The 24,846-nt window shown below is 46.4% G+C and overlaps 1 protein-coding gene across 3 annotated transcripts in view; it reads right to left on the bottom strand.

Annotated features, from left to right (window-relative positions):
• Positions 1-24,846, bottom strand: part of XRRA1 (X-ray radiation resistance associated 1) — a 168,671-nt gene that overhangs the window by 31,547 nt on the left and 112,278 nt on the right. For all 3 annotated transcript variants that reach the window (XM_029602091.1, XM_029602092.1, XM_029602090.1), the window contains exons 13-15: positions 15,051-15,169; positions 12,711-12,995; positions 7,317-7,470 (exon numbers count right to left, since the gene is read on the bottom strand). In XM_029602091.1, the coding sequence (XP_029457951.1) occupies positions 7,317-7,470; positions 12,711-12,995; positions 15,051-15,169 (558 nt within the window). The remainder of the gene's footprint in view (positions 1-7,316; positions 7,471-12,710; positions 12,996-15,050; positions 15,170-24,846) is intronic.

A 24,846-nucleotide genomic window follows, 5' to 3' on the forward strand; every position in this document is an offset into this window, starting at 1 on the left:
TTTAGAAGCTCAAGACACCTGCTCCTCGCGGGTCTCTCGCTTCCATCACCCTTCGGGGCCTCTACTAATTGAGACAACCGCTCCTCGGGGGTCTCCCTCTCTTTTTCTTTTCAGGATCTCCGGACTATCAGGTACTTGCTCCTTGAGGGCCTACCAGTCTATGTATTCTGTACCATGGACCTTCTGTCCCACCATCTCACTACCAGGAAGACGCCTACACTCCCGTGAGTACCTCTATGATCCGGTGCTCCAACTCCACCCACCAGGCTTGGCGTTGCCTGCACCGCGGGTCCCCACCTCTCTTGAACATCTGGGTGAGATTCTGCATCTGAGACTGTTGAACATCTTGGCACCTCGCGGACCTCAGTGCCTTACCATCCTGCTTCATACCAGCTATAGAATTCTTCATATCTAATCTCAACCACCAAACACCCATAATGATCCTAGGAGACTTCAATCTCCACACTGATAAAACACCTTTGTCACACTCATCACAAACCCTCTTTGATGCACTGTCTGCTCTCAGCTTCTCACAAAATGTTAGAGATCCAACTCACAAAGCTGGCCACACACTAGACTTGATTTTCACTAATGAAAAATTCCCTAAGAACTGCAAAGTAACCTGCTCCCCAATTCCTTGGTCTGACCACTTCATTCAACACGGTCAGACAGAACTATGTACAAAAATCACACCAAAAGACACGAATACCACATGCTTCAACTTCAGACCGCCTTTTCCTACGGATCTGCTACAGCAGGAACTCACAACAATTAACAAAACATCAACATAGACAATATTCACAGTGCCACCCATTCCTGGCTTCAAATTACAGAACAAATTACAAACACCATCAACCCCGAAAAAACTAAACTCGTTAACAACCCATGGTACAACAAGCAACTGAGAGAAACCAAAACAAACCTCAGAAAAAAAGAAAAGGCCTGGCGCAATAACAAATCCACCCTAACTTTAACAATCTACCACAACTACCTAGCCCACTACAAAAACTTGATTAACACAAACAAACGAGAATATTATAGCAAGAAAATACAAAACATCACTCACAACCCGAAAACCCTTTTCAACATAGTGAACAACCTCAACTCTGACACGAATCCAGCAACCTCCCACACAAACATGAATCTATGCCACGATTTAGCCAAATTCTTTAAAAACAAAATCAATAAAATAACCAACACCATTAATAATATCCCCCTCCATATCTCAACTCTAGACAAGAAAGACATATCCCTATGGTCCTCCTTCGAATATGTCTCAACCACAGAAATTGAAAGACTGATTAAAACCCTAAACCCTGCAAACCATGAGATCAATAAAATACCAATACGCACCCTAAAAGAAATATCCCATATCATCACACCAACAATCACCAACATCATAAACAAATTTTTGGAAGAAGGAGCTCTACCAGACAGCCTGAAAATAGCTATAATCAAAGCCATATTGAAAAAAAAAAGAAAGTAGATCCTTCAGACCTTAACAACTACAGACCCATATCTAATTTATCCCTCCTCGCCAAACTAACTGAAAAGGCAGTCCTCAAACAACTCAATGATCACCTAGAGTCCTAGAACAAAACAACATACTTTACCCAACACAGCACGGTTTCAGAAAACACCACAGCACAGAGACCCTACTTCTCACCCTTTCTAATACAATTATAAGAAGCTTTGATAAAGGACATAGCCATATACTCATATTACTCGACCCTAACTGCAGCCTTCAATATGGTCGACCACAAATGCCTGATACACAGACAAATCGGCCTGGCAGAGACAATACTAGACTGGTTCAAATCCTTTCTACACAACCGATCTTTCCAAGTAAGGATCAATAATTCCAAATCTGAATCATTCCCTCTTGAGACCAGAGTCCCACAAGGATCAACACTATCAGCCACACTATTTAATATCTACCTTCTCCCATTATGTCAACTCCTTACTAGTCTTGGCATCACTTATCTTATTTATGCCAATGACATTCAACTTCTCATACTGGCAACTGACACTCACGATAAAGCCATCAATCTCGCTGCCTCCTAACTTAATAACATAAAAAATCTTCTAAACCAATTGAAACTCTGTCTCAACATGGACAAGACAGAATACATACTCATCCAAAGAAAAACTCCCACAAATATCTCAAACAACTCCATTCAAATAAATAATACTAATATCAAACTCAATGACAAAGTGAAGGACCTAGGAATCTGGATAGACACAGAACTGAATCAAAAAAAACACGCAACAGCAAAGGTCAAAGAAGGCTTTAACAAATTAATGATACTGAAACTCCTAAAACCACTGCTAAATCATTCTGACTTCCGAACCATTCTACAATCCTTGATCTTCTCAAGCTTCGACTATTGTAACTCTCTGATATTAGGTCTACCCAAATCTACCACCCTACCTCTCCAAATCCTTCAGAATGCAGCAGCTAGAGTTCTAACCAGAAAAAAAACAGACCACATCACACCTGCCTTAAAATCACTTCACTGGCTTCCCATAGACAAACTGATAGAATTCAAAACACTATCCATATCCACAAAACCATACACGGGAATTGTCAAATGGATCAGCGACGATATACACACACAAATATCACGGCGCAACACAAGATCTACAAATAAGGTATTATTAGAAATTCCCACAGTTGCAGCAGCCAAACTTACTACAGTACGTGAAAGAGCATTCTCAATAGCTCTGGAATATACTCCCTGAAAATCTAAGACTACAAAGTAACATCAAAATGTTCAAAAAAACTCAAAACCTGGTTATTCCAACAAACCTACAAAGAAGGCATCGGATAAGCTAAACAAACTGATACCACACATCACATACTTAATCACTATCCTGTTAAATAAGCCTATCCAACATTACATATAGTTAACCAATGTTCGTTAAATCTCCTGTAAACTGCTTCTAATTCTTAATACTTCTCTAAATAGTTTATAATTCTCTATTACTTCTTCCAAACTTTGTAATCCCACAATGCATCGGACACGTATACTATTGTTTTTACTCACAATTTATATCCTATTTACATTCAATCACAAATTGTATCCTATTTACGTTCGTTTCATTGTACCTGTTTGCTGTTCCATGTAAACTGTTGTGAAGGCCAGCTCCAAACAACGGTATATAAAAACACTTAGATTTATTTAATTTATTTATTTATCTTCAGAATGAAAGCCTTCCATTCATTCCGTGTCTGCTATCTGAGTTTAGCCTATCACTGTGGTTCCCCACGGAGCCCCTCCCCGTGGGTAGCGTCATCTCCACAGCGACCAAGGTCCACAATGCCACAAACACAACACCTTTTAACCATGCTGGTAATCATTTTGCCTTCCTTCCGCCTTTTGTAATGCATGGAATACATCTGGACTGTGCTTCTAAGATTGTATTTTTAAACAATGTCCATGCCTGTTGCATTCTTTTTAACCTTTGCAGCTGCACCTTTCAGTTTTTTTTCTATTTTATTTATTTTTTCAGTTTCCCTTGTGAAAATTTAGTGTTAGAGCTGTAGTTCTTGCATTCCACTGGGTTCTTTCCAGTAAGTATGATAGCAATAGGATTAGGTCCCTTGTTTGCTAATGAATTTACTAGTTGTATGATTTATCTTGATTAGCATATTCATGCTGTATGTGTAAGATTGTTCTTTTCTGTTGTGGTTGTTTGTTTATAGACTGTTCTAAATGTTCCCTGCCATGAGCTTTGCAATGTGCAGGATACAAATGTTTTAAATAAATAACAATAAATATAGAATGCTTTTCACAATCCTCCCCTTGAGGCAATGCTGAACAAAAATTACCTTGATCCTCTCGAGAAAGGCACTTGGTGAATTCTTATGGCCTTTTCAGTATGGTATGCAAGAACTGGAACTTGTAAGTGTGTTTAGGATGCTAAGTGAGACTGGAACATTGCATTCTAATAATATCTTCTACCAAAATGGTCAAAGATCAGAGACTAATGACCTGGGGGTATGGCAATGTGCACCTTAGATTTCATAGTATGCTTTAGGTCAGATTTGACCACCACAGACTGGTGAAGAAATCAGGGCTGGTCAAATCCTTCAGCTGCCTGGACACAGTATTTGGTGTCAGTCTTCTTACCAACCAAGACTACAGAGTGTAAAGGCTCCCTCATTTTCTTATGTACATCCTAATACAGAAGGTGAATGCACTGCTGTTTTATATAATATTATGTTTTATTACTTAATGATGTTTTTTACATGTTTGTTTTGTTATATGTACACACTTATTTTTATGAATGTTCTATTGTACATAGCTTCAGCTGTGTGAGGCAATTAATACATTTTATTAAAATGAAAAAAAAAAGAAATAATGCTTCTTCTCGACTCCATGACCCTTGCAATTCAGTTGCTTGAATATTGTTTTTGACATAGAGCTGGTCCTCCTCCTTCTGTCCTTTAACAAGTTATAGGCCAGGATGGACAGTAAGCCAAGTCCACCTCCACATTAGGGCTTGCAGGTCTGGGATTTTGTTGCCCAGACTATGAGCATTTGTAGTCATAGCTTTCCAGCTGCTCTTCCTAGTTGCTTTTTCTGGGTTTTTGAACTGATTTGATTTTGTTACTTTCTCTTCCCTCTTCCTGTCTTGCTTGGCTGTGACATGCCAAATTCACTGGCCACCTCCTGCCACCCCCGCTCCCTAGCTTAAATGCCTGATAATGTATGATCTGAATTTTTCACTTAGTATCCTCCTTCCTGTCACAGACAAATGTAGGCCATCTGTTGCGGTCTCCACCGCTTCCCCTCTATCTACTGTGCTCAGGGCTCACCTCCAATGGGGGGAACGCCGCTCCCGCGGCTCCGCTGGGCCTTCGGGGCGTCCGCCATTGCTGAGTCATCTCGCTGCTGCCACACGCGCGGTCACCGGAAGTCTGGCCCCGCCTGGGTTAACCATGCCACGCCCCAAGCCTGATTTAACCGGCGTTCATCTGCCTTCTCATTGCCTTGCAACGAGGGTCACTACTGTTAGTAGTTCTTAGTTGCGCATCTGCTGTTCTGCTTTCCGGTTTACCTCAGCTTGTTCCTGACTCCGTTCTGCCTGCCGCCTGCCACTGACCTCAGCTTGTTCCTGACTCCGTTCTGCCTGCCGCCCGCCACTGACCTCAGCTTGTTCCTGATTCCGCTCTGCCTGCCGCCCGCCATTGACTTCAGCTGGTGCCCGACTCCGCTCCTGCTTGCCGCCAGCCTCCGACCTTTTGCCTGCACCTGAGACTGCTTCTACTGGCTGCTAGCCTGACTTGGGTTTGCCTTCGTTCTACTCACTGCCCAGTCCGGCTCTATTACACGCTACTGACTCCAGCCCTGCCTTCAGCTGGTCACAGTCTACGATACGCTACAGACTCTGTTCCTGTTACCTGTCTGTTCCGCTCCGCGGCTTACCACAGACCCCGGGCCTGCTCACTGACTGCTTTGTTCAGCAGGCTAGAGACTCTATCTGATTGCCCCGCTCTCGCCGGGCCTTCCTGCTTCCTGCTGCTGGACTTTGTGGCTTACTCCTGCCCAGGCCTTTCCTATAGAGACTGTTACTGTGCTCCTAAGTCCCAAGGTTCTAGGACCCTACGGACTCCTCCTGGGGAGTTCCTGGTTCCCGGGTGAAGACCTGTGTCTGTGGCTCCGCCTCCCGACCTACTCTGATATCAGGGTAGTTCGGCTCAAGGGTTCACACCTAGACTGCAGATTCCCAGACTGCAACACCATCCTTCCCATATAATCTTTTATTGCTCCATACATGGACCCAGCCTCCAATATATCCGAAACCACTTTCCTTATACCAGGTTTTGAGCCAGGTATTGAAATTGCAGAAGTATTTATTACCTTTTCATGGAAAGGGAAAGTTATGCCAAGTCAATCTTCTTGTACTTTGTGGACACCATTTCTAGCAAGGTCATTGGTCCCCAGCTGGATGATGATGTTGATATCGGAGTTCTTACTTTCTTCTATAATTGTTTTGACCACCTGGTTTACATTCCTATTATCTGAGGATCTTGGAAGGCATTTAACTGTTGTGTCCCCCCATCAAAATGAGTTCCCATATTGGTTTTCTCTGACAGTCTCCCAGCTGAAGCAGCTTCCTTTATGATATTTGATCATATTAAAGGATTTCTGGTGCACTGGATGACCTCTTTCCTTTCAGACATCGCTTTAATAGTCTGTTGCTGGGGCTTCTTCATTTTCCAATGCAGAAAATGCATTATGTAGAATAACAGCAGGGACTGTGGTATCTCTTCCTCACAGGCCTTATGTCAGAGCCTATTGTAATCCAATTATTCCTGGAATTCTGGATGTCTGACTTCTGGCGTGGGGGTGGATACACAGGATGATTTAAAGTTGGGGAAGTGGGTGTCTCAAAATCACAGCTCTTGTTCTATCAGAGCCACTGTAAACCATTTATAACTGGGTTTTCTGATCCTCTAAGTGAAGAGAGAGATTCTAGGAGCTGCAAGGAAGGGGAGGTTATTTGAAAGCTTTGACAATCTTTCAGATGCATTAGCTCCTAATTTATGGCAGACAGATGAAGGCAAATTGGACAACCCTTAATTCTCCCAAATGATAGACCTTGAGACACAAGCACCTTGTCTGTTGTACTGAATAAAAGACATTTTGCTAACAGTTACTAATAACAAGTTGAGAGTTTGGTCCTATATTATTCATGTAACCTAATCCTTGGAAGAACTATTTAAGAAGGCAACACTTTAGGGGTGGGAGGGAGAGAAAGAGGGAAATAACATCAGAAAATAAAGCAAAATATATTAGGAAAAATAAAGAATAAAGTTATATTAAATCGGACTGTTAAACTTAGCCAAACAGGAACCAGGTAAGCTTCGCAGCCCTCAGCCAGAGCACATGTGCTCGAATTCTATGTATGTATAGAATTTAGTAGTGCTTGGTTGGATACCCCTTGCTGTGCATCTGCTTACACCACAAAGAGAGTCTGGTAGGTTAAAATCCTGTGTTCCTCTCTCAAAACACACAGAGATGTAAAAATAACTAACAAGATAATACTACAACACATAAGACAGAGTGGGAATCTGCAGAAATAAGAACAGTAGCTATTGGAGAAAACTTTGTTTTTTAATATTATTCAGCCGCACACAATACAGAAGCCGAACAGGAGAAATAAACAATAATCCTGCCACCCAATAATCCAAATCCTCTTTCCACTCTCTCCCTTCCTTCCTCCCTCCGGCCTGGACTGGAGGTGAAATCTAATGTGAACCAATTCAGCCAGATGGCCCCCCTCCTGAAAAGTGCCTACTGACTTACCCACTGGCTCCATAAAATCAGGGTCCACTCTGACACTGAGCAGCTCTTCATAGCCTTGGTACTTCTCAGGGATCACCACCTCTTCTAGCTGCTTTTTCAATCGTTTGTGCTTTTTTCTTTGAGCTGCTGGTTCTACATCTGGTAAATCGCTGACCTTTCAATAGAGAGGTACAGAAATTATATAAAGCGATCACTCAGCCATAGACAACAGGAAAGTCGGCTTTGTCAAGAGTGCATGGTGCAAAAGCAGAGGAGAGTGCGGATGTTGAAATGAAAAGGGGCACAGCTGAAATCTGATAGAACAGGGGGGGGGTGCTACTTGCAAATGTATGGACCACATCAACTAAGTGAGCCGGCTTTCCCATTGTCATTTTGAGAAGTGGTATAGTATTTTTTGATTCTTTTATATGCTTATTTTATTATTATTCCTATAGTAGCTCTTAGATATGTCTAGTGGTAGGTTTGTTCTCTCAGTCGAGCTGAGTATGTGTGATGGATGTCTTCCTTTTGATTGTAACTGTGGATCCTATCGCCATTGCACGCCAAAGTTTAGCACTGTCTCATCTAGTTAACGGGTGTGCGGGGGTTTTTAGCTACGTTTATTCCTCATCAGTTGTTAGTTTAGATGATCTATAGGAAAACTGGCTGCTTTGGAGAAACTGTCTGAAGGTTTTCTGTGGGTAAAGGTTGTTTACCTGCAGAAAATGCCGCCTTAAAACTCCCCTCCCCCCATCTCCCTGACTTCTCCTTCTGTATGCAGAGAAAAGTGTCCCATTTGGGGTGGGGGAAAGGGGTGAGGTCTCTAAATTATACACAGGGATTTCCCCCACAACACCAGTCCGGCAGCCGATATTCAGCCTGGAGGAAAATCTGGGCCTGGCAGCAGCTACCCCATGAAAGTTTGTTTTGCACCCTGTTCTTAGTGCTGACCTGGAGGTGGGTGGGCAAGCGGAGAAGGAATCTCTGTTATTGCTCTACAGCAACACAGCCCAACCGGCTCACGTGGCCTAAATAACTGAATTCACGTCCGTATTCAACATCTGTCAAAACCTCGGCCTGGATGGAGGGCAGAGTGTTATGTCATGGCTACACCGAGGTGAGCTTTCACCAGAACTGACCCCCTGCAGCACCTTGGTGGTCAACCTCCTCTGCAAAGAGTGAACTCCATGTGGCACAACCCTCTGTTTTGTACCACTTTAGCGTATTTCTAACCCACTTGGGGATTTGTGACTCTCCGGTGTGGAGTTGTGGTGAGTTGACAGATCTGCCCTAGTCCTTGCACTTTAAAAAAAAAAAAAAAAAAAAGAAGAATAATTTTGTAAAACTTGCCTTGGTCCTACTTGTTTGGACCAAGCAGCATGCTGTAGCTTGGTTGCCTGTAAACTACAAGTCCCAGAATCCTTAGCAATTAGCTCCTAGGGAGGACTTGAAGACACAGCTGAGAGAAGGTGGTGAGAGGGAGAACAGCACCTGAGCTAACCATGGGAAGCAGTGAAGAAGAGGGAATCAGAGTCAGATGGACGTTTTCATCCTTTAAGCTAAGTCTATCTCCTAAACCTATTGCCTAGAAGAAAGTTGGACAACTAGGGGAATGTATGGAGGTGGATTAGAGTTGTTAATGGGCTTTGTGTGTTATCAATTCCCGCTAGAGGAAACTGTCAAATGTTTGTACAGCAATGCCTGAGGCCAGGGTGTTAGGCGTCCCAGGCAAACCTTACAGCCTTGCACCTCCATCCTACCTTGTCACATCCTCCCTACACATAATTATAAATTATGCATTTATAATAATAGACTTTACCTGAAAGGATATTCAAAGTACAATCTTCTGAGATATAATATCACTTATAATATGTATGTTATATTTACATACAATGTGGTGAGGTCAAACGGAAACCCTGCAAAAAAAAAAAGCAAATCGAGAGCTGGTGGATCCACTGAGGGGAGGCCCTCCAGTGATTTGTGTAGCCGGGAGGCGGAGCGGGCCCAGGAGACCTGACGGGAGCTTCACCTATACCAGCCCACATTCCCCGCAGGTAGAGCCCTTGGGTGCCGGGGCCGGCAGGACTTAGCCGGAGGTCTCCTGGCGGAGAGAAGGTCCAGTAGGCAGTCCGCATCGAGGCTGGCGGAGGTCCAGAAGAATGAAGACAGTCCAGGAGTTGAGGGGGGCAGCAGTAGTGCAAGACGATAAACCAGGCCAGAAGACAAGCAGGAACCAGAGAACCCACCAAGGGTCAGGATGGGAGACAACCGAAGGCAGGAACAGGAGAAGGAGCGGAACCACAGGAATAGGAACTCAGGAACAGGTCCTGGAACAAGCAGGAACACAGGAACGGAGACTGGAACAAGCAACTAACTACTCACATGAGCTGACCTGTTGCCAAGCAAGGAAAGAGTGTCAGGTATGGCCTTAAATAGGCCCTGGCTGATGACGTCCGATTTGGGGCTGGGCCGAGGTTTCCCGCCGTGACCCCTTTAAGAATCAGGCTCGAGCGTGCACCTAAGGAGGAGGAGTCCCTGAAGAGATTGGCGGCATCTCTCTCGTGGTGAGGATGCCGCGGCAAGGCCCCAGAGCGACCTGTACCGGAGCGGGAAGGACAGAAGCTGATGCTGGCTGTGGCAGACCGCGGCCGGGATTCCCAACAGTATCACAACATGGGCATGGGCTTAGCCCTCTGCAAGCCACATGAAAAAAGAACTACAATACAATAACTTTCTCTATCAAAACAGCACTAACTGCCAGCACTCAAGCAGCAAAAACCTAACCTATGAAATTGTAACAATGCAAATATAACGGGCCCTAAAACACCAATACACCCCTTATTAGGAAAACATAACAAGCCAGGCTGCTATAGATCTCTACACAGAAACTATACACTAGCAGAATACCCTCACCTCGGTCACACATGCAGGACACAGACAAACCCTCATGAAATACAGAATAAAGAGACCGTAAAATATAAATGAAAAGTGCATACAAAAACTGAACTGGAAATCGCAAGAAGCCTGACTCTGTATGCAGTGCAACAATGGAAAAAATATACATTACCATTCCTCATAAAACAATAAAATCAAGAAATATACATTTCATCAACAGTAGTAAAACTACATGAATAAAGAGTATAATTCAAAACAGCTAACAAATCGAATAACAACCAATAATTAAAAACTCATAAGTATTTTCCGAACACCAATAAAATATTTCAAAACAGACACATCAAATAACACACAAGGATTTTTATAAATCCCCTGCTTTCCATTCCTGGGAACTTTTCATTTCCAGATGCCCTAAGATTGTCATGGATTAGCAGGAAGAGAGGGCTGAAGTTTGTTGCACACAAATTTTCTGCTCTCTCACACACATGCTCCCTCTCTGACACATGTGCATACAAATGCATATGCTCTGTCTCACTCCCACACATGCTCTCCCTCAATCTCTTACACACTCTCCCTCACCCCTGCTCTCACACAGGCCCATACTCTCACATACACACCCATGCATGCAAAAATATGCTCTCATTCTCTCAAACATGCTCTCTTACTCATACACACATGCATACACACGCACATTCTCATTCTCCCACACTGTTATACATATATGCCCTCTCTCTCTCTCACACACACATGCTCACGCTTTCCTTCTCCCTCTTTCACTCACACACACACACACACACACACACTCTCTAACTTTCCCCTCTAGTGAAACAGCAGTAGCAGTCGATTTTATCATCCCTCGCAGCCAAAAGGACTTCTTCTTGGGGGTCGACCCAACTCTGGCCTAGAGCTCCTTTCTGCAGAGCAGGTCGCGCCAATCCTCCTCCTCCCTAGGCCCCGCCGGTGATTCTGGCAGGGCCACGGCGTTGCTTCACCCCCCCCCCCCCCCCCCCATGCCCTGCCACAATTCTGGCAGGGCCTCAGCATTGCTCTTCCTCACTCGGCTCTGCTGGCGATTCCGACAGGGTCGTGGCATTCTTCTTCTTCTTCTTCCGGTCCCACCGGGGATTCCGGCAGGGCTGCGACCTTGCTGGTCAGGCCCCCTGCTGGCAATTCCAGCAGGGCCGCGGCGTGCTTCTCCTCGGGGCGGCAGCACTATGGTGCCCTTCACGTAGCAGCGCCTCTGCTGTAGGCACGCTCCGGCTCAGCGCCAACTGCAGCAGAGGAACTGAACTTGTATGAAGGGACAGCTCAGAAAATGAAAAGTCCAGGGCTAAGCTGAATATACAGACATCCGATGTGGAAGTTACTTTAATTGGTGGGGACGTAAGTCCCACCGGCGTTAATTGGTTATGGTCCGGTTGGGAGCTGGGTTTGACTAGCAGAGGGGAGGGGCTGCTTGAAACTCGGGCCAAGAATCTTTGTGATTTGTATCTCTCCTTTTTGTACCTCTGGTTTGGTGGGGAGCTTACATGTAGAACTGCCTCAAATTGTTGTCAAATTTGCTTCACGTGAAACAATAACTAATTAAATAAAGGTGTTTTTTTGTTGTTGACTGCATTGCAGCTTTTGGAAGTGATTATTGGGAAGCAGACACGGTGCAAGGGTTTAGGAGAGCCCCACTGCGTTACGTAAAGGGACAAGAGTCCAGTGCCGGGTTTTGCTGAACTTAAAGAACTAGCGGCACCGTGGTCAGAGACACGGGGAAACTCAAAGTATGGGATTGCATATAATGTCCTTATTCTTACCACCCAGTTGCGATTGAGTAAACAGTAGCAAACAGATTAAATAACTTTGTCACCGTCCTTATCTCTCCCTCCACCCAGCTCCTCATGAACTTAGCTCATTGATCTAGTCCAGTGCTGGCGAACTCCTTCCTAAGCTGGTGCATCATGGTCCCTCTCTGGCCATATTCAGAGCCAGCCTAAAACCCCACCTTTTTCAGGCTGTTTTTGCATCTTAACACCAATTCTCCTGATCAGACCCTTGTTTTAACCATTTTCTTTAATAAATGAAATTCCCCCCAAGTCTCTTATTTGACCTGTTTGTATGTCTTGATTAGACTGTAAGCTCTACTGAGAAGGGACTGCCTCTTATGTGAGTTTGTGCAATGCTGCGCACATCTTGTAGTGCTAGAGAAACAAGAAGTAGTCATAGGAGTTGTCCAAAGTCATAGAAATGGAACAGCCTACCCAATGGAAAGCATTAAACAAGTGCAAACAGTGATAAAACTGGAGATTTAAGTAAAGTCTGTAGCCCTGCAGTAGACAGGGGATAATGGACAGACTAGATAGGTCTTGTACTAATGCTTTGCTGTTATTATGCTCTATATTTCTGTTACACAGAGTCAGGCAGAGAGAAAATGTATCCACTCTCCTGATTCCTAGTTAAATGCTTGATCGTTAGCCCACAGCACTTCCCTTACTTTCTCCTAAAGTGTCCTCACATACAGCATAGACAAACCTGGGTCATGAAGACAGATTGGACATTCTCGTCCTCTGCGCTGACGTCTTGCGTCTCTTCCGTATAGATCTCCTGACAGCGGCCAGGCACCTGCATCGTCTCATAAGGTTCCTCGCTTTGTTCCTTCGACGATGATTTGATTGGTAGAAGAAGATTAGCTGACAATTGTGATTCTTTGCCTAAACCTAGGAGTCTGGATTTGTCCAAAAGAAGCTCCTGGTGCCAATGATGAGGAGGCTGTAACATCAGAGGCTGCTTTGGAACCTTGGGAATATACGTTTTCACCTACAATCGAATTACAGAAGGGACATCAGAATGACACACATGGAAACTTCGTGTTACCAAGAACCTTTCCTAAAATAGAAAAGCAAATACTAGGCATGCTAGCTGAAGCTATGTGGAGACCTCTATGTATGTTAAAAGGAATATTCATGGTCTGCGTCTCCTCGTGGCCTGACAACCCAAGAAATGCTGTACTATAAGGCACTGGGTTTAGCTGCAGGGGACAACAAGCTAGAGAGATTATAACAAAATCTCATTATGAGGTGATGCTATTCCATCTTCAACTTTTGTTTGAACCACTTGACCATTACCTAGCCCTTTACCTCAACCTATAGAAAATAATAGGCTGCATGTGTTTCGGCAGTGGAGGGAGCACATTGGATTTGTAATGTCAGCAGTAACATCTACAAGGTATAAAAGGATAAGACTTGCAGTGGGTGCCTGCCTTTATCTCCTCCTTTTGCATCGGCTCTTAGTTGGAGTTGTCTTTGCTCCCAGATACACATTTTTCCCATGGAGGGAGTAAATGAACTACTCTTCTCTGCTGAAGAGCTCTCGGGAGGAATCATGGGGATAATACCAGCGAGCACAGCATGCCTATGGCTGTCTCATCATTTATCTCTGCCTCTGAATTAAGTGAATTGTCTCCTAATGATGAATGTTGCTGGATGTCATCAGACATGAACTATTTGTATTAGGGAATATTTGTGCTGCTGAAAATTATTATTATTTTTTTTTTTACTATCTGCCTGTTTTACTGTGGAAACAGTTGAAAGGTAACGGCTACCCCAAATTTTGTGTTTAACACACTTTGGGTTTTTAGGGGACCCACCCAATTCACGGTGAGGCCTGAGCCCATGTTCCCAGGTTTGAGCTCACTTGAACTGCTGTTGACCTGATGACGACACTCACAAGGCCAGCGGAAGCACTAGGTGAACTCGGCAGCTGCCTTGGGCGCCACCGTGCTGGGGGCAGCACAGCGATGGCATCTCTTCTTGCCCCTGCAGCACCAGAAGAAGAAGCGGTGTCCCGGGGGGGGGGGGGGGGGGTGGGAAGGAGAAGATTTGCCACAACCAGCAGGAGCAGCACGGCAGGATGGTGCGGCTGTCAGCTGGAGCAGGGCCTCCCGCCACACCCGGGACACCCTGCCCACGCTCAGTAGAGCAAGACAAAAGCGTCTAGAAACGTTGTAATAATCTTTTCGGGCTGGGCTCTGTCGACGACTCGGACTACTACTACTTGCTTTCCTCGGAGAAATTGTGGGATCACTTAAGTCAGCAATTCCCAAGCGGCGTGACGCAGAAGCAGCGCAGAGTGCCACGCCGCCGTCAGCGAAGCTGCCGCTGCTTGCAATAAAGTGGCACTTTCCCCTCAATCCCCATGCACTAACCAGCCAACTACTGTCTGTGAAAAGAGGGGTTGGCTCAGCACTGCGGCCGGCAGAAAGAAGTGGGCTGAGGGGGGCGGTGCTGCCCATGCCAAAGTTCTCCATTCCCCACCCCCCAGCTTCATCCCCTCCAGGAAGCAGAGGTCAGCGAGCAGCCCTTCTTCTGTGCTGCTACTGCCCCCTTTCTTGTAGGCTTCCCCACTGCTGGAGTCCTGGGGCTCTGTGGTCTTGCCCGACCCGTCAGCCCTACGCCGTTCCCACTGCCGAGAGAAGCGGGGAGCAAGGCAGAAGTGCTGCGTGCCCCCCCCCCCCAATGCCTCTGTCCCTAGAAGTGGGGCCTGGAGGGATGGGGGAAGGTAAAGGGCAGAGAGTGCCTGGAAAGGGAGGGAGCAAAGCAAAAGGAAAGGAAAAATGAAGAAAAAGGGGCCGAGGGGGAAAAAACGAAACTTAAAAATAAAAAGAACAAAAAAGAAAAAAAAACTTCAAAACTAACCAAAGGAAAAATAACAACCCCCCCCTCCAAAAGAAAAGACCCCCTTTGGTACCCTGCTCTCTGGGCCACAGGAATGGGACAAGACAGGGAGATCCGATGAACCTGGGGGGGCGGGGGTTGCTATTGGATTACCACAGCCGGGAGTAGGAAGATGGAGCTTAAAGCAAACTGTTCCTACCTTCCTGTTGGCCTTGACTGGCATGGAAATGTGCAGTTTCTCCACCTCCGAACTCTTTCTCCGTACTAATTTAATCCCCATTCTGTGCTGAAGAAAGCTGGTCAGCAAAGGAGGGTCACCTGCAAATGGGGAAATATCTTCAATAGGGCCACCCTGTGCCATTACAGCTGGGGCTGGCACAGCCCTGGATTCCTCCCCACGCACCTCACTCTATCACCCCCGCGTACATCTCGTAACCCTAGGCAATAAAACTCGCACAAAACCAATTTCAGCAGGGGCTCACAAAGACATGCAACGGGTGCCTTGAAAAGCCACTTAACGAGCGATGCCAAAAGGTTTAATATGCTCAGAAATGTCAGACATGGCATAGTCATACAGCTGTGTAGAGAAACTCGAAAATGCATTGGTTAAATCGCTAAAGGCATGCCAAGTAACACGAGCACACTGAACGGAGTACACTCAGCTCGTGCTTTCTCTTCGTCCCTCCTAGAGCTGGAACATACCAAGAGAGGAGGTCACAGGAGCATGAAGCGTTCCAGGAGAGCAGACAACTACCACCAGGGCATGCTTGGAAACGTCGGTCCTTTGTGTCAATAAGGATCTTTTAAGGGAGGGGTGGGAGGATGTGGTTGGAGACAGAAGAGGGCATGCAAGGTGGAGCCCTAGGGAACAGTCTGGCTTATAACTCACAGGTCAATCCAGTAAAGTGCGGCCGCGTTTACCCCGCTCCTAACCCGCTTTCTACTCACTTTCCGGCCGTGTTAGCCCTTCCTGCGATCCACAATCCCCTTTAACCTATTCTTACCGAGTCCTTAAATCCCCGGGTAACCCCTTCCGCACGCGGCATGTATATTGCATGTAAACGAGCGAATTAGCTATTCCCTACCATCCAGTAACGCGCGCCCCGATATCGCTATCTTTCCCTGCCGTTTTGCAGCGCGTTTAACCTGCTAACTTACCGCCTACCCTTACCCCTGCGTTAGAGGCAGGGGTAAGGGTAGGCGGCAAACTTTCCCCCAGCCCCCGCTCACCTGCCCTGGCCGCGTCCATGGGTGCTGGTCTCCGGGGCAGCCCCAGTCCTCTCCCCTCCTCCCGAAGCAACAAAAGCGAAAAAAAGCGAAAAAGCGAAAAAAAAAGTTGCAAGGGAGAGAGGACGGGCAATCCTACGCTCGGGATTGCCAGTCCCCTCTCCCCTCCTTCAGAAGCAAGGCGCGAAAAGCAGCCTTGCTCCGGGAGGAGGGGAGAGAGGACTGGCAGTGTAAAGCGACGAAGCGACTTACTTTTTTTGCAGCCCCCCTCCGGAGACGGACATCGGCGAGGACGACCGCGGCTCCCCTGCCTCCAGCTGCCCGCGAAGCTGGACGCCTGCACGTGCGAAAGTGGCCCCTGTGCATGCAATTGGGCCGCTCAAGGCGTGATGTCACGACGTTTGGCGTCACAGCATGTAACGTCACGTCTTGAGCGGCCCAATTGCACGCACAGGGGCCGCTTTCGCCCGTGCGATGCGTCTATCTTCGCGGGCAGCTGGAGGCAGGGGAGGGGAGCCGCGGTCGTCCTCGCCGATGTCCGGAGGGGGGGCTGCAAAAAAAGTAAGTCGCTTTGTCGCTTTACACTGCCAGTCCTCTCTCCCCTCCTCCCAGAGCAAGGCTGCTTTTCGCGCCTTGCTTCGGGAGGAGGGGAGAGAGGGCCGACAATCCCGAGGGTCGGAGAACTGTCCACTTCCTGGTACCTGTCATTTCAAATGACATTTGAAATGACAGGTACCAGCGTGTCCATGAAGCGTTAGGCCCGCGCACCCAGGTTACTGTATAGGCGCTGTATACAGTAAAATGGGTTGCGCGGGCCTAACGCTTCACGAACGCTTCTTGGACGCGGCTTGCATTTGCAAGCAATTTACATAAAGGATCGAGCGGTAGGTGAGCCGGACTGTGCGTGCAGCAACTGCGGGTGCGCCGGGCACTAACGCAGCTCTTCCTACCGCTCGTTACTGGATTGACCTGTCAGAAAGGCACCAGCACCCGACTCTTCTGGCCTTTCCAGCCACTCTGTAGCGTAGGCACTGCAGTGGTTGCACCACACAGTCTGCTATTGCCTCAGAGCGCACAGCTAAGAGCTCTGCACTTAAACTAAAACAACTGGTCAGCTGAAAAAAAGGTTTTTGAGGCTCAGACTGCTCTTCAGCCTCAAGTTTCTGAATGCCTGCGGTGGTCTTTGGCCACACTAACAATGTCAGTGACAGCAAAGACCTTTGCCTTCTGGAAACCTATTACTAGGGAATACATTAACTTGTGTAAAGAAAGATGGATTTCTTGTTTAAGTACTCCAGTGTGGCTCCTTGTTCATCTTCTTCCCTCAGTCATTCTTTCCCTCTCCTCCAAGTCTTGCTGGTCCCCTGTGAAAATGTTCTTTTCATATTAGATGGAGGGGGTCGCAAGAAGAATGGGGGCCACACTGGCTGGTCATTTACCCCCTGCTTTCGTGACTAGTCAGGGAAGGAGGCTGGGCTCTCTGCACAAAAGGCTGCCAGCAGAGGAAACCTGCCCAACAGACCCCACGTACAAATGCTTGATTATATATTTATAACTTTTCATGTCCAAAAGAGCTTACAGTCTAAAGGGGTCTATGCAACAAAATGTGCTGCTTCTGGAGAGGTGTCCTCCCTTTCCTCATTCTCGCTCCCACTCCTCTCCCCCTCCTGTACCTGGCCTACCAATTCCCCTCCCCTCTACCCTGTCTATCCTTAGCCTGTTGCCTTCCTCCCACCACATATGCCTGCCTATCCCCTTCCCCCTCCTGCCTCCTCCTATCCCTTCCCCCCTCCCTATCTCTACTCCTGTCCCTATCCCTGGACCCTATCCCTATCCCTGGACCCCACAGTCTGAGCGAGTGTGGCAATTTCTTATGTTCTTAATGCCCTTTGCTGTCCCCTATGTTGATTATTTTCAGGGAGAAGGACCCTGGGGGTCTCTGGGCCTGAGACCTGGGTAAAATGTCTTACCCCTAGCACTGCTGCCCTCTTCCTCCCTACTCCCCCTCCTCGCCTCCTGCCTCTCAAGCTCCATCCTCTCCTCTCCTCACCACCACCCCTCCTGACACAAACACAGACAGACAAACAGGACAAACTGACAAAAGACCAAGGTAAAGGGAAACAGATGAGAACAGAAGACTTGGAATCTATTTATTGTTGGGTACTTGCCAGGTACTTGTGACTTGGATTGGCCACTGTTGGACACAGGATGCTGGGCTTGATGGACCCCACAGTCTGAGCGAGTGTGGCAATTTCTTATGTTCTTAATGCCCTTTGCTGTCCCCTATGTTGATTATTTTCAGGGAGAAGGACCCTGGGGGTCTCTGGGCCTGAGACCTGGGTAAAATGTCTTACCCCTTATTTTTGGTCCATGGTTTTGGAAATCTTTTAATAAGTGAATAGGAAGTTTTTCCACCCTTACTGTCTCTCATTTGTTTTCCCTTTGATTCAACTTTTTCCTTCTTGTTTTATTTCATTGACTCAGAGCCTTAGGGTCCAGGGACTCAGATTCTGACTCGTCTAGAGAAAGAGGTTCTTTCACCTAGAAAGAACCTGAGGAGTAGTTGGTGTCATCACAGAGGAAAGGATTCACATCTATTACCAGAGAAAGTTTGAGAGTGGTATTCAAGAGCATGTTACTACTGATCCAGGTGAGAAACACTTGGGAGGAGAGGAGTAACTGTTCTGATTGGTAGACTGCATGGCAGAACCGCAGACCACCACTCTCACCTGCCTCCCAGACGCCGGCCTGGCCCCTCCTCTTCTCTGCCCGGACCACGACACTCTCCGAACTCTGCTTGCCTCCTACCACAGCCTGAACTTGACCCTGCCTAACCGCTGCTTGCCCTGACTTTAGTTCTCGCAACAGATCATCACCTTCACAGAGGCCCGCACCTAAGACCAGCCAGCCCCGGCACCCGAGGACTCAACCTAAGGGCACACATCTCAGTTCAGAAGGCTGGTACTGACGAAGCTTCAGTAGGGCCTCTGCCCCAGCCAGCTCCGTCTGCAAACGGTGGGGACCTGTCATCGGCAAATTTGATCACCTCACTCGTTGTTCTCATTTCCAGGTCGTTTATAAAAATGGATCCCTGGGTGGGAGCAGCAAGGGACCAGGAGGAAGAAAGAAGAAAGACTACATGAGATGTATGAGAACTGGGACTTGAGATTCATTTAAATAACTATGATTATTTTCTAATCATTTCACAATGGGAAGAAGCCAAAAGTGATTTAACTGATTGGGAAGGAGAAGAGGCTAAATTATTAAGGAAATTGACTTTAACATCAAAAGACATTTGCTGGAAGCTTGGGGTCACAAATTTATTGTAGATCAATTGGATTGCAGTAGCTGTAAAGATCATTTCATTCGTTTCTACCAATTATCGGTAATACTGAATTGGAAACCAGACCAGCTCCAGCATAATCATTTCTGCTGTTTCATTTGATCATCGGTGCTATTTACAAGGGGTTTAAAGAGTGACTTGGTGTTCAACAATTCATTAGGGTCCAGAAGCTATCCTCTGCCCTCCACCTCCCATCCCCACATGGAATTTTGGACACTAAGAATTAATTGACATCTTTCTGAGAACTGATCACTTAATATCTGAACTGAGATGTATGCCCTGGGCTCCTATCCAGGACTATCTGGCCAGGGGTTACACTAAATTCCCCACATCCCCCTTGTAGGGTGGTTAGAGGAGAAATAAGTACCCGGTTTCCAGTAAGATCTGCTTCAGTGCCAGCCTCAGTAGTTCTATCCTGCCCGTTGCTCCCTCCAGCTCCTGGCTCGTACCATCATCTCGGCTTTCCCCACGCTCGCAGCCGCTCCACTGATGTCATTCTTCAGCAACAGTGCAGGTTGGTCCCAGCCAGCTCTGGCGGTGGCAAGGTCCATTGGAAGGGTTCTAGCTTCAGGACCGAGCGAAACGCTCAGGTCTGGAGAGGATGAGGCTCATTTTCATGACGCCCCCCTCCTCACCGGCCCATAAATGAGTCCATCGCGCCGACAACCAGCAGATTCATCAAGGGAGTCCTCAATTTCTCTTTTCTCATCTGGATCGCATTGGGGGAAAAATCTATTCAAAGAAAAGTTTTTGAACTGCAAACGCGGGAGGTGTGCGAGCACGAGGCTGATGCCGATTTGGAATCTTGCAATTTCACTCTTCAGCTTGCTTTTTTAAAATACACACAAGAGCTTTCAAGTGAACACTAAAGTTTGTTGCAAAGGCCCCTTATGCTCCTTTGGGAATGAACAATAATAAATACATATTCAAACATATTTATACATGAAATTTTGTATTTATGCATGTAAAAATGCAGTTTGATTATTGGTGCATTTTACTGCGGGTAAAAGTATGGAATTATGTCAGGAAAGGAAGAGTATGTACAGTGATTACGTTTTCAAATCAGCATGCCTAACTTCCCGGTGCTTCCACACAGCCAGCAAGTATGTGGGTACACGTGGGGTGTTGCTCCAAAGGGAAACTCCATGAGGGGAGTTTCAGTATTTGCCCCTTTCCCCCAATTTAACAGCCGCTTATGTTTTGTTAAAGAACACGTGAAAAGCACAAGAACATGTTCCAACAGAAGGGCAAATTCCAAAAGCCATTTCCACAGATAACGGCCCACCCTACATGCAGCTAAAAATATGGACGTAGCTCCACAGTGCGGCTATCTTTTACCCACGCTGAGCGGAGGCATTCCCAGGTAGTGGGGAAGGCAGCGATGCGCCAATCTTTCTAGCTGGAAAAGTGCGCGCGTCATTTTAGTTTGAAAATGTCCCTGCTGGAGAAAGCAGGTGCAAGCACCTACAGGTGCTCTTGCTGGGAGGGTCCACACTCAAAGTTTAAGTGTGCACGACCCTTCCCTTTTTAGAAGACACCCGCGGGCAGCAGGAAAAGATTCCAGATCATGAAGGCACACCTAAACATATATCAGCCAAATTCTTTAACGCACACCGTGTCCTGTTTTATTTCTTACATCCTTTCTGCCTTGGTTTATAAGTATGGCAACCAGTGATCTGCCCAGGTTTATGATCACTCCTCAGGCTCACAGACAGAGCCGTTTTCAAACTCAGGGGCCAGTGCGATAAAGTGCGCCCAGCCTAGGGCACAGGTTGACATACAGCTGGATGCATGTTTTGGATGCGCTAGACTAGCACCCCAAGCAATAAGGAGATTAGCGCGTTCAAAATGTGCACCCAAACAAATGCATAGCCGACAGAGCTCAGCACATGTAAATTCCATGCAGAAGAGGCTATTAGCTATTACCTCCCCCAATGCAAAACATCTCTGGGCGCCCAAGGCACACTTTTTAACACGGAAAAATTAACTCCAGCCTCGGAGGTGGAATTAAGTCAATTATGCCCTACCATGGTGTATATTGTTATATATGTCCGTGGGATCTGATATATATTGGGAAAAACGCGGAGGAAGTTCTGAGGTAGAATGATTGAGCAACGCAGTTGCATTACCACTTTAAAAAATGGAAGCCCCGATGGTGAGACATTGCCTCGAGAAAAACCACACATCCAAGGATTTGCGGTAGGGCATAACTGACTGGCAGAGTTTGACAGTGAAACTGATTGGTAGAGTTTGACAGTGAAACTGATTGGCTTGCATGTTAGCTTCCATTTTTTCCAGTTTCATTTTTTAAATGATGGATTTTAATTTGATTAAAGCAATTAGTGTACAATACAATAAAGAAATTGATGGACATTGCGTTTTTTTGACAGTATTTTAAAATTTAAAGGTGAATAATGTCATTGAGTCACGTGTGTGTTCCTTCAAGATCTGATTGGTTTGTTTAAATGTTGGTAAGCTAATGGAGAAAAATGCCAACACAAAGTTTTTCTTTGCAGTCTCCTGATGCAGCTCCAGCCGAAACACCAATGGTTGCCTCTAAAGTGGAACCCATCGTTGTCGCGATTTCTTTCAAGGAACATGTAGAAGGCAAGGCAAATAGATTGTGGCAGAAATGTGAAGATTATAAGTTAAGTACAAACAGCACACTTGGGATTTTTGTTCGGTTGTTTGAGACAGTATACAGTATATTCACTTTCTGAGAGTTTTTTTACAAATGTTGAGCACCTAGAAACATTTTTAAAAATCGACTGTTCACGGGCATATAATATTGGTCAGGACAGAAAATCAACCCCTCACCTCAAGCTATTAGCTGCCTTCCTATAGGCATATAAATAGGTGCATACTGTGAAAGCCTTCCCAGAGGCTCTCTCTCTCTCCACACTGATTATGTGTAGCATATCTTTGATTTTATGTATTGTTTCTGCTTGTTTTGTATATTATTAATATGTTTTATATTTTAACTAGCCGTTAAGCCCGTAATAACGGGCTACATTAACATTTTTTTTGGTTCATTTCCTTCCCCCTCATTCTCCCTCCCACCTCACCCCACTCTCTCCTCCCTCCCCTCTCCCCTCAGTCACTCCTTTCTCTCCCCTCTCCCCTCAGTCACTCCTTTCTCTCCCCCTCCCCTCAGTCCCTCCTCTCTCCCCCCTCCCCTCAGTCACTCCTCCCTCCCCTCTCCCCTCAGTCACTCCTTTCTCTCCCCCTCCCCTCAGTCACTCCTCTCTCCCCCTCCCTCCTCCCCTCAGTCCCTCCCCCCCCCCTCTCCCCTCAGTCACTCCTCTCTCCCCCTCCCTCCCCTCAGTCACTCCTCTCTCTCCCCTCCTCCCCTCAGTCACTCCTCCCTCCCCTCAGTCACTCCTCTCTCCCCTCTCCCTCCTCCCCTCAGTCACTCCTCTCTCTCCCTCCCTCCTCCCCTATCACTCCTCTCTCCCCCCCTCCCCTCAGTCACTCCTCTCTCCCCCTCCCTCCTCCCCTGTCACTCCTCTCTCCCCCTCCCTCACTCCTCCCCCTCAGTCACTCCTCTCTCCCCCTCCCCTCTCCCCTCAGTCACTCCTCTCTCCCCCTCCTCCCCTCCTCCCCTCCCTCACTCCTCTCTCCCCCTCCCTCACTCCTCCCCCCTCAGTCACTCCTCTCTCCCCCTCCCCTCTCCCCTCAGTCACTCCTCTCTCCCCCCCTCAGAAGATCTCCAGGGGGTCCTTCCGTCCGTCCCTCCCTCCCTTGCACGCGGGCCGCCGCCGCTCCAGCTCTTCGGGCCGCCGTCGCCGCTCCTGCTCTTTGGGGCACCGCCGCTCCTGCCGCTCCTGCTTTTCGGGGCGCCGCCGCTCCTGCTCTTCGGGGTGCCACCACTCCTGCCGCTCCTGCTCTTCGGGCCGCAGCCGCTCCAGCTCTTCGGGCCGCCGCTACTGCTCCTCCAGCGCCAATTTTAACAGGCACGCTCTGACCGACGTGCTCGCATGCGCAGTAGAGCTGCTCTCTACTGCGCATTTGCGGCACGTCGGTCAGGGCTCCCTTATCTAGCAGATTGTTGTAATCAGTCTAGCACAGGAAACTTATAGGTGAAATAAAAATTGTTTTTAAATAAATAAAAATTAAATAAATTGGCAGCGACGCAAGACATTTGATGTCATGCCATGTTCTGGTGTGCTGTGTTCCTAGAGAGTGATTGCTATACTACTGAGGTTAATGGAACAATTTCAGGGATGTATGAGTATTTCTCAATACTTCTGGTAAAATATTCCACAAATATGGCCTATAGCATAAAAAGCTCGTTTACGAGTTTCCATTAACCGTGCCTGTCTAATAGAAGGTTCTTGCAATAGTAATTTGCTTTGAGAGCGAGGACAATTTTCCACACTCCAATGATTGAAATTGTGGCTATAGACCACTATGTCTAATCGTTCAATATTTCAACTATCCCAATGTTATTTGAATCTCTTTCCCAATGCTGTGGCTCACAATATGCTTTCCAAAATGATCTCAGTCACCTTCCATCAACGAATGCCATCATAATACTGCCATGCTGCAGTTGTATTTCTCCAATGTAACCAAATATCCGCTTCAATATTATTCCATTGTAACCAGGTGTACACGTCAATGTTCAATATTCCTCCGATGTATCATAACTCCTTGTCAGCAATCGTCCGCTTCAGTATTCCTCCAATATATCATAAATCTCCCGATGCAGGCACATAGGAGTGCCAAAACGCTGCAGCATCAGGGGAATATCTTTAGCTAAAACTATAAAAATATCAAGATCATTTTGGAAAACATATTGTGAGCCACATCATTGGGAAGAGATTTGAATAACACTGGGATGGTTGAAATATTGAATGATTAGACATAGTGGTCCATAGCCACACTTTCAATCATTGGAGCGTGGAAAATTGTCCTCACTTGTGTTTATAATACAAGTTTGTTGAGCATAAATTCCTAATTGGTATATATCTTTTAATCTATGATATCAGATGAGATGGACTTTGAGTCTTCAAGGCTTTAAAAACAAGCATCAAAACTTTAAATTCAACACATTTACAAACCGGTAGCCAATGGAGATCAGTTAGCAATGGGGATGGATGATCCCATTTATAACACCCAAAAATTAAGTGAGCAGCCAAATTTTGTTGCAATTCCAGAGTATGAATAGAAGAGGCAAAAACTAGAGAATATATATATATATATATATTCTCTAGTTTTTGATTTACTTATTCTATGTATATACTTTCTTGTATCTGCTATTACATTTGTATTATATTTCCTTGTTTACATTATACCCTATTCTTATGTGCACTGCAATTTTTATTAGTCTTATATTATTAGATATATTCAATTTACTGTGACAATAAATGTGAAAATCAGCTAAGTGCAATATGTAGATATTTTCTATTTGTCTGTGGGAATTAGG

The sequence above is a fragment of the Rhinatrema bivittatum genome, chromosome 5 (assembly GCF_901001135.1).
Source record: "Rhinatrema bivittatum chromosome 5, aRhiBiv1.1, whole genome shotgun sequence".
NCBI classification, from domain to species: Eukaryota; Metazoa; Chordata; class Amphibia; order Gymnophiona; family Rhinatrematidae; genus Rhinatrema; species Rhinatrema bivittatum.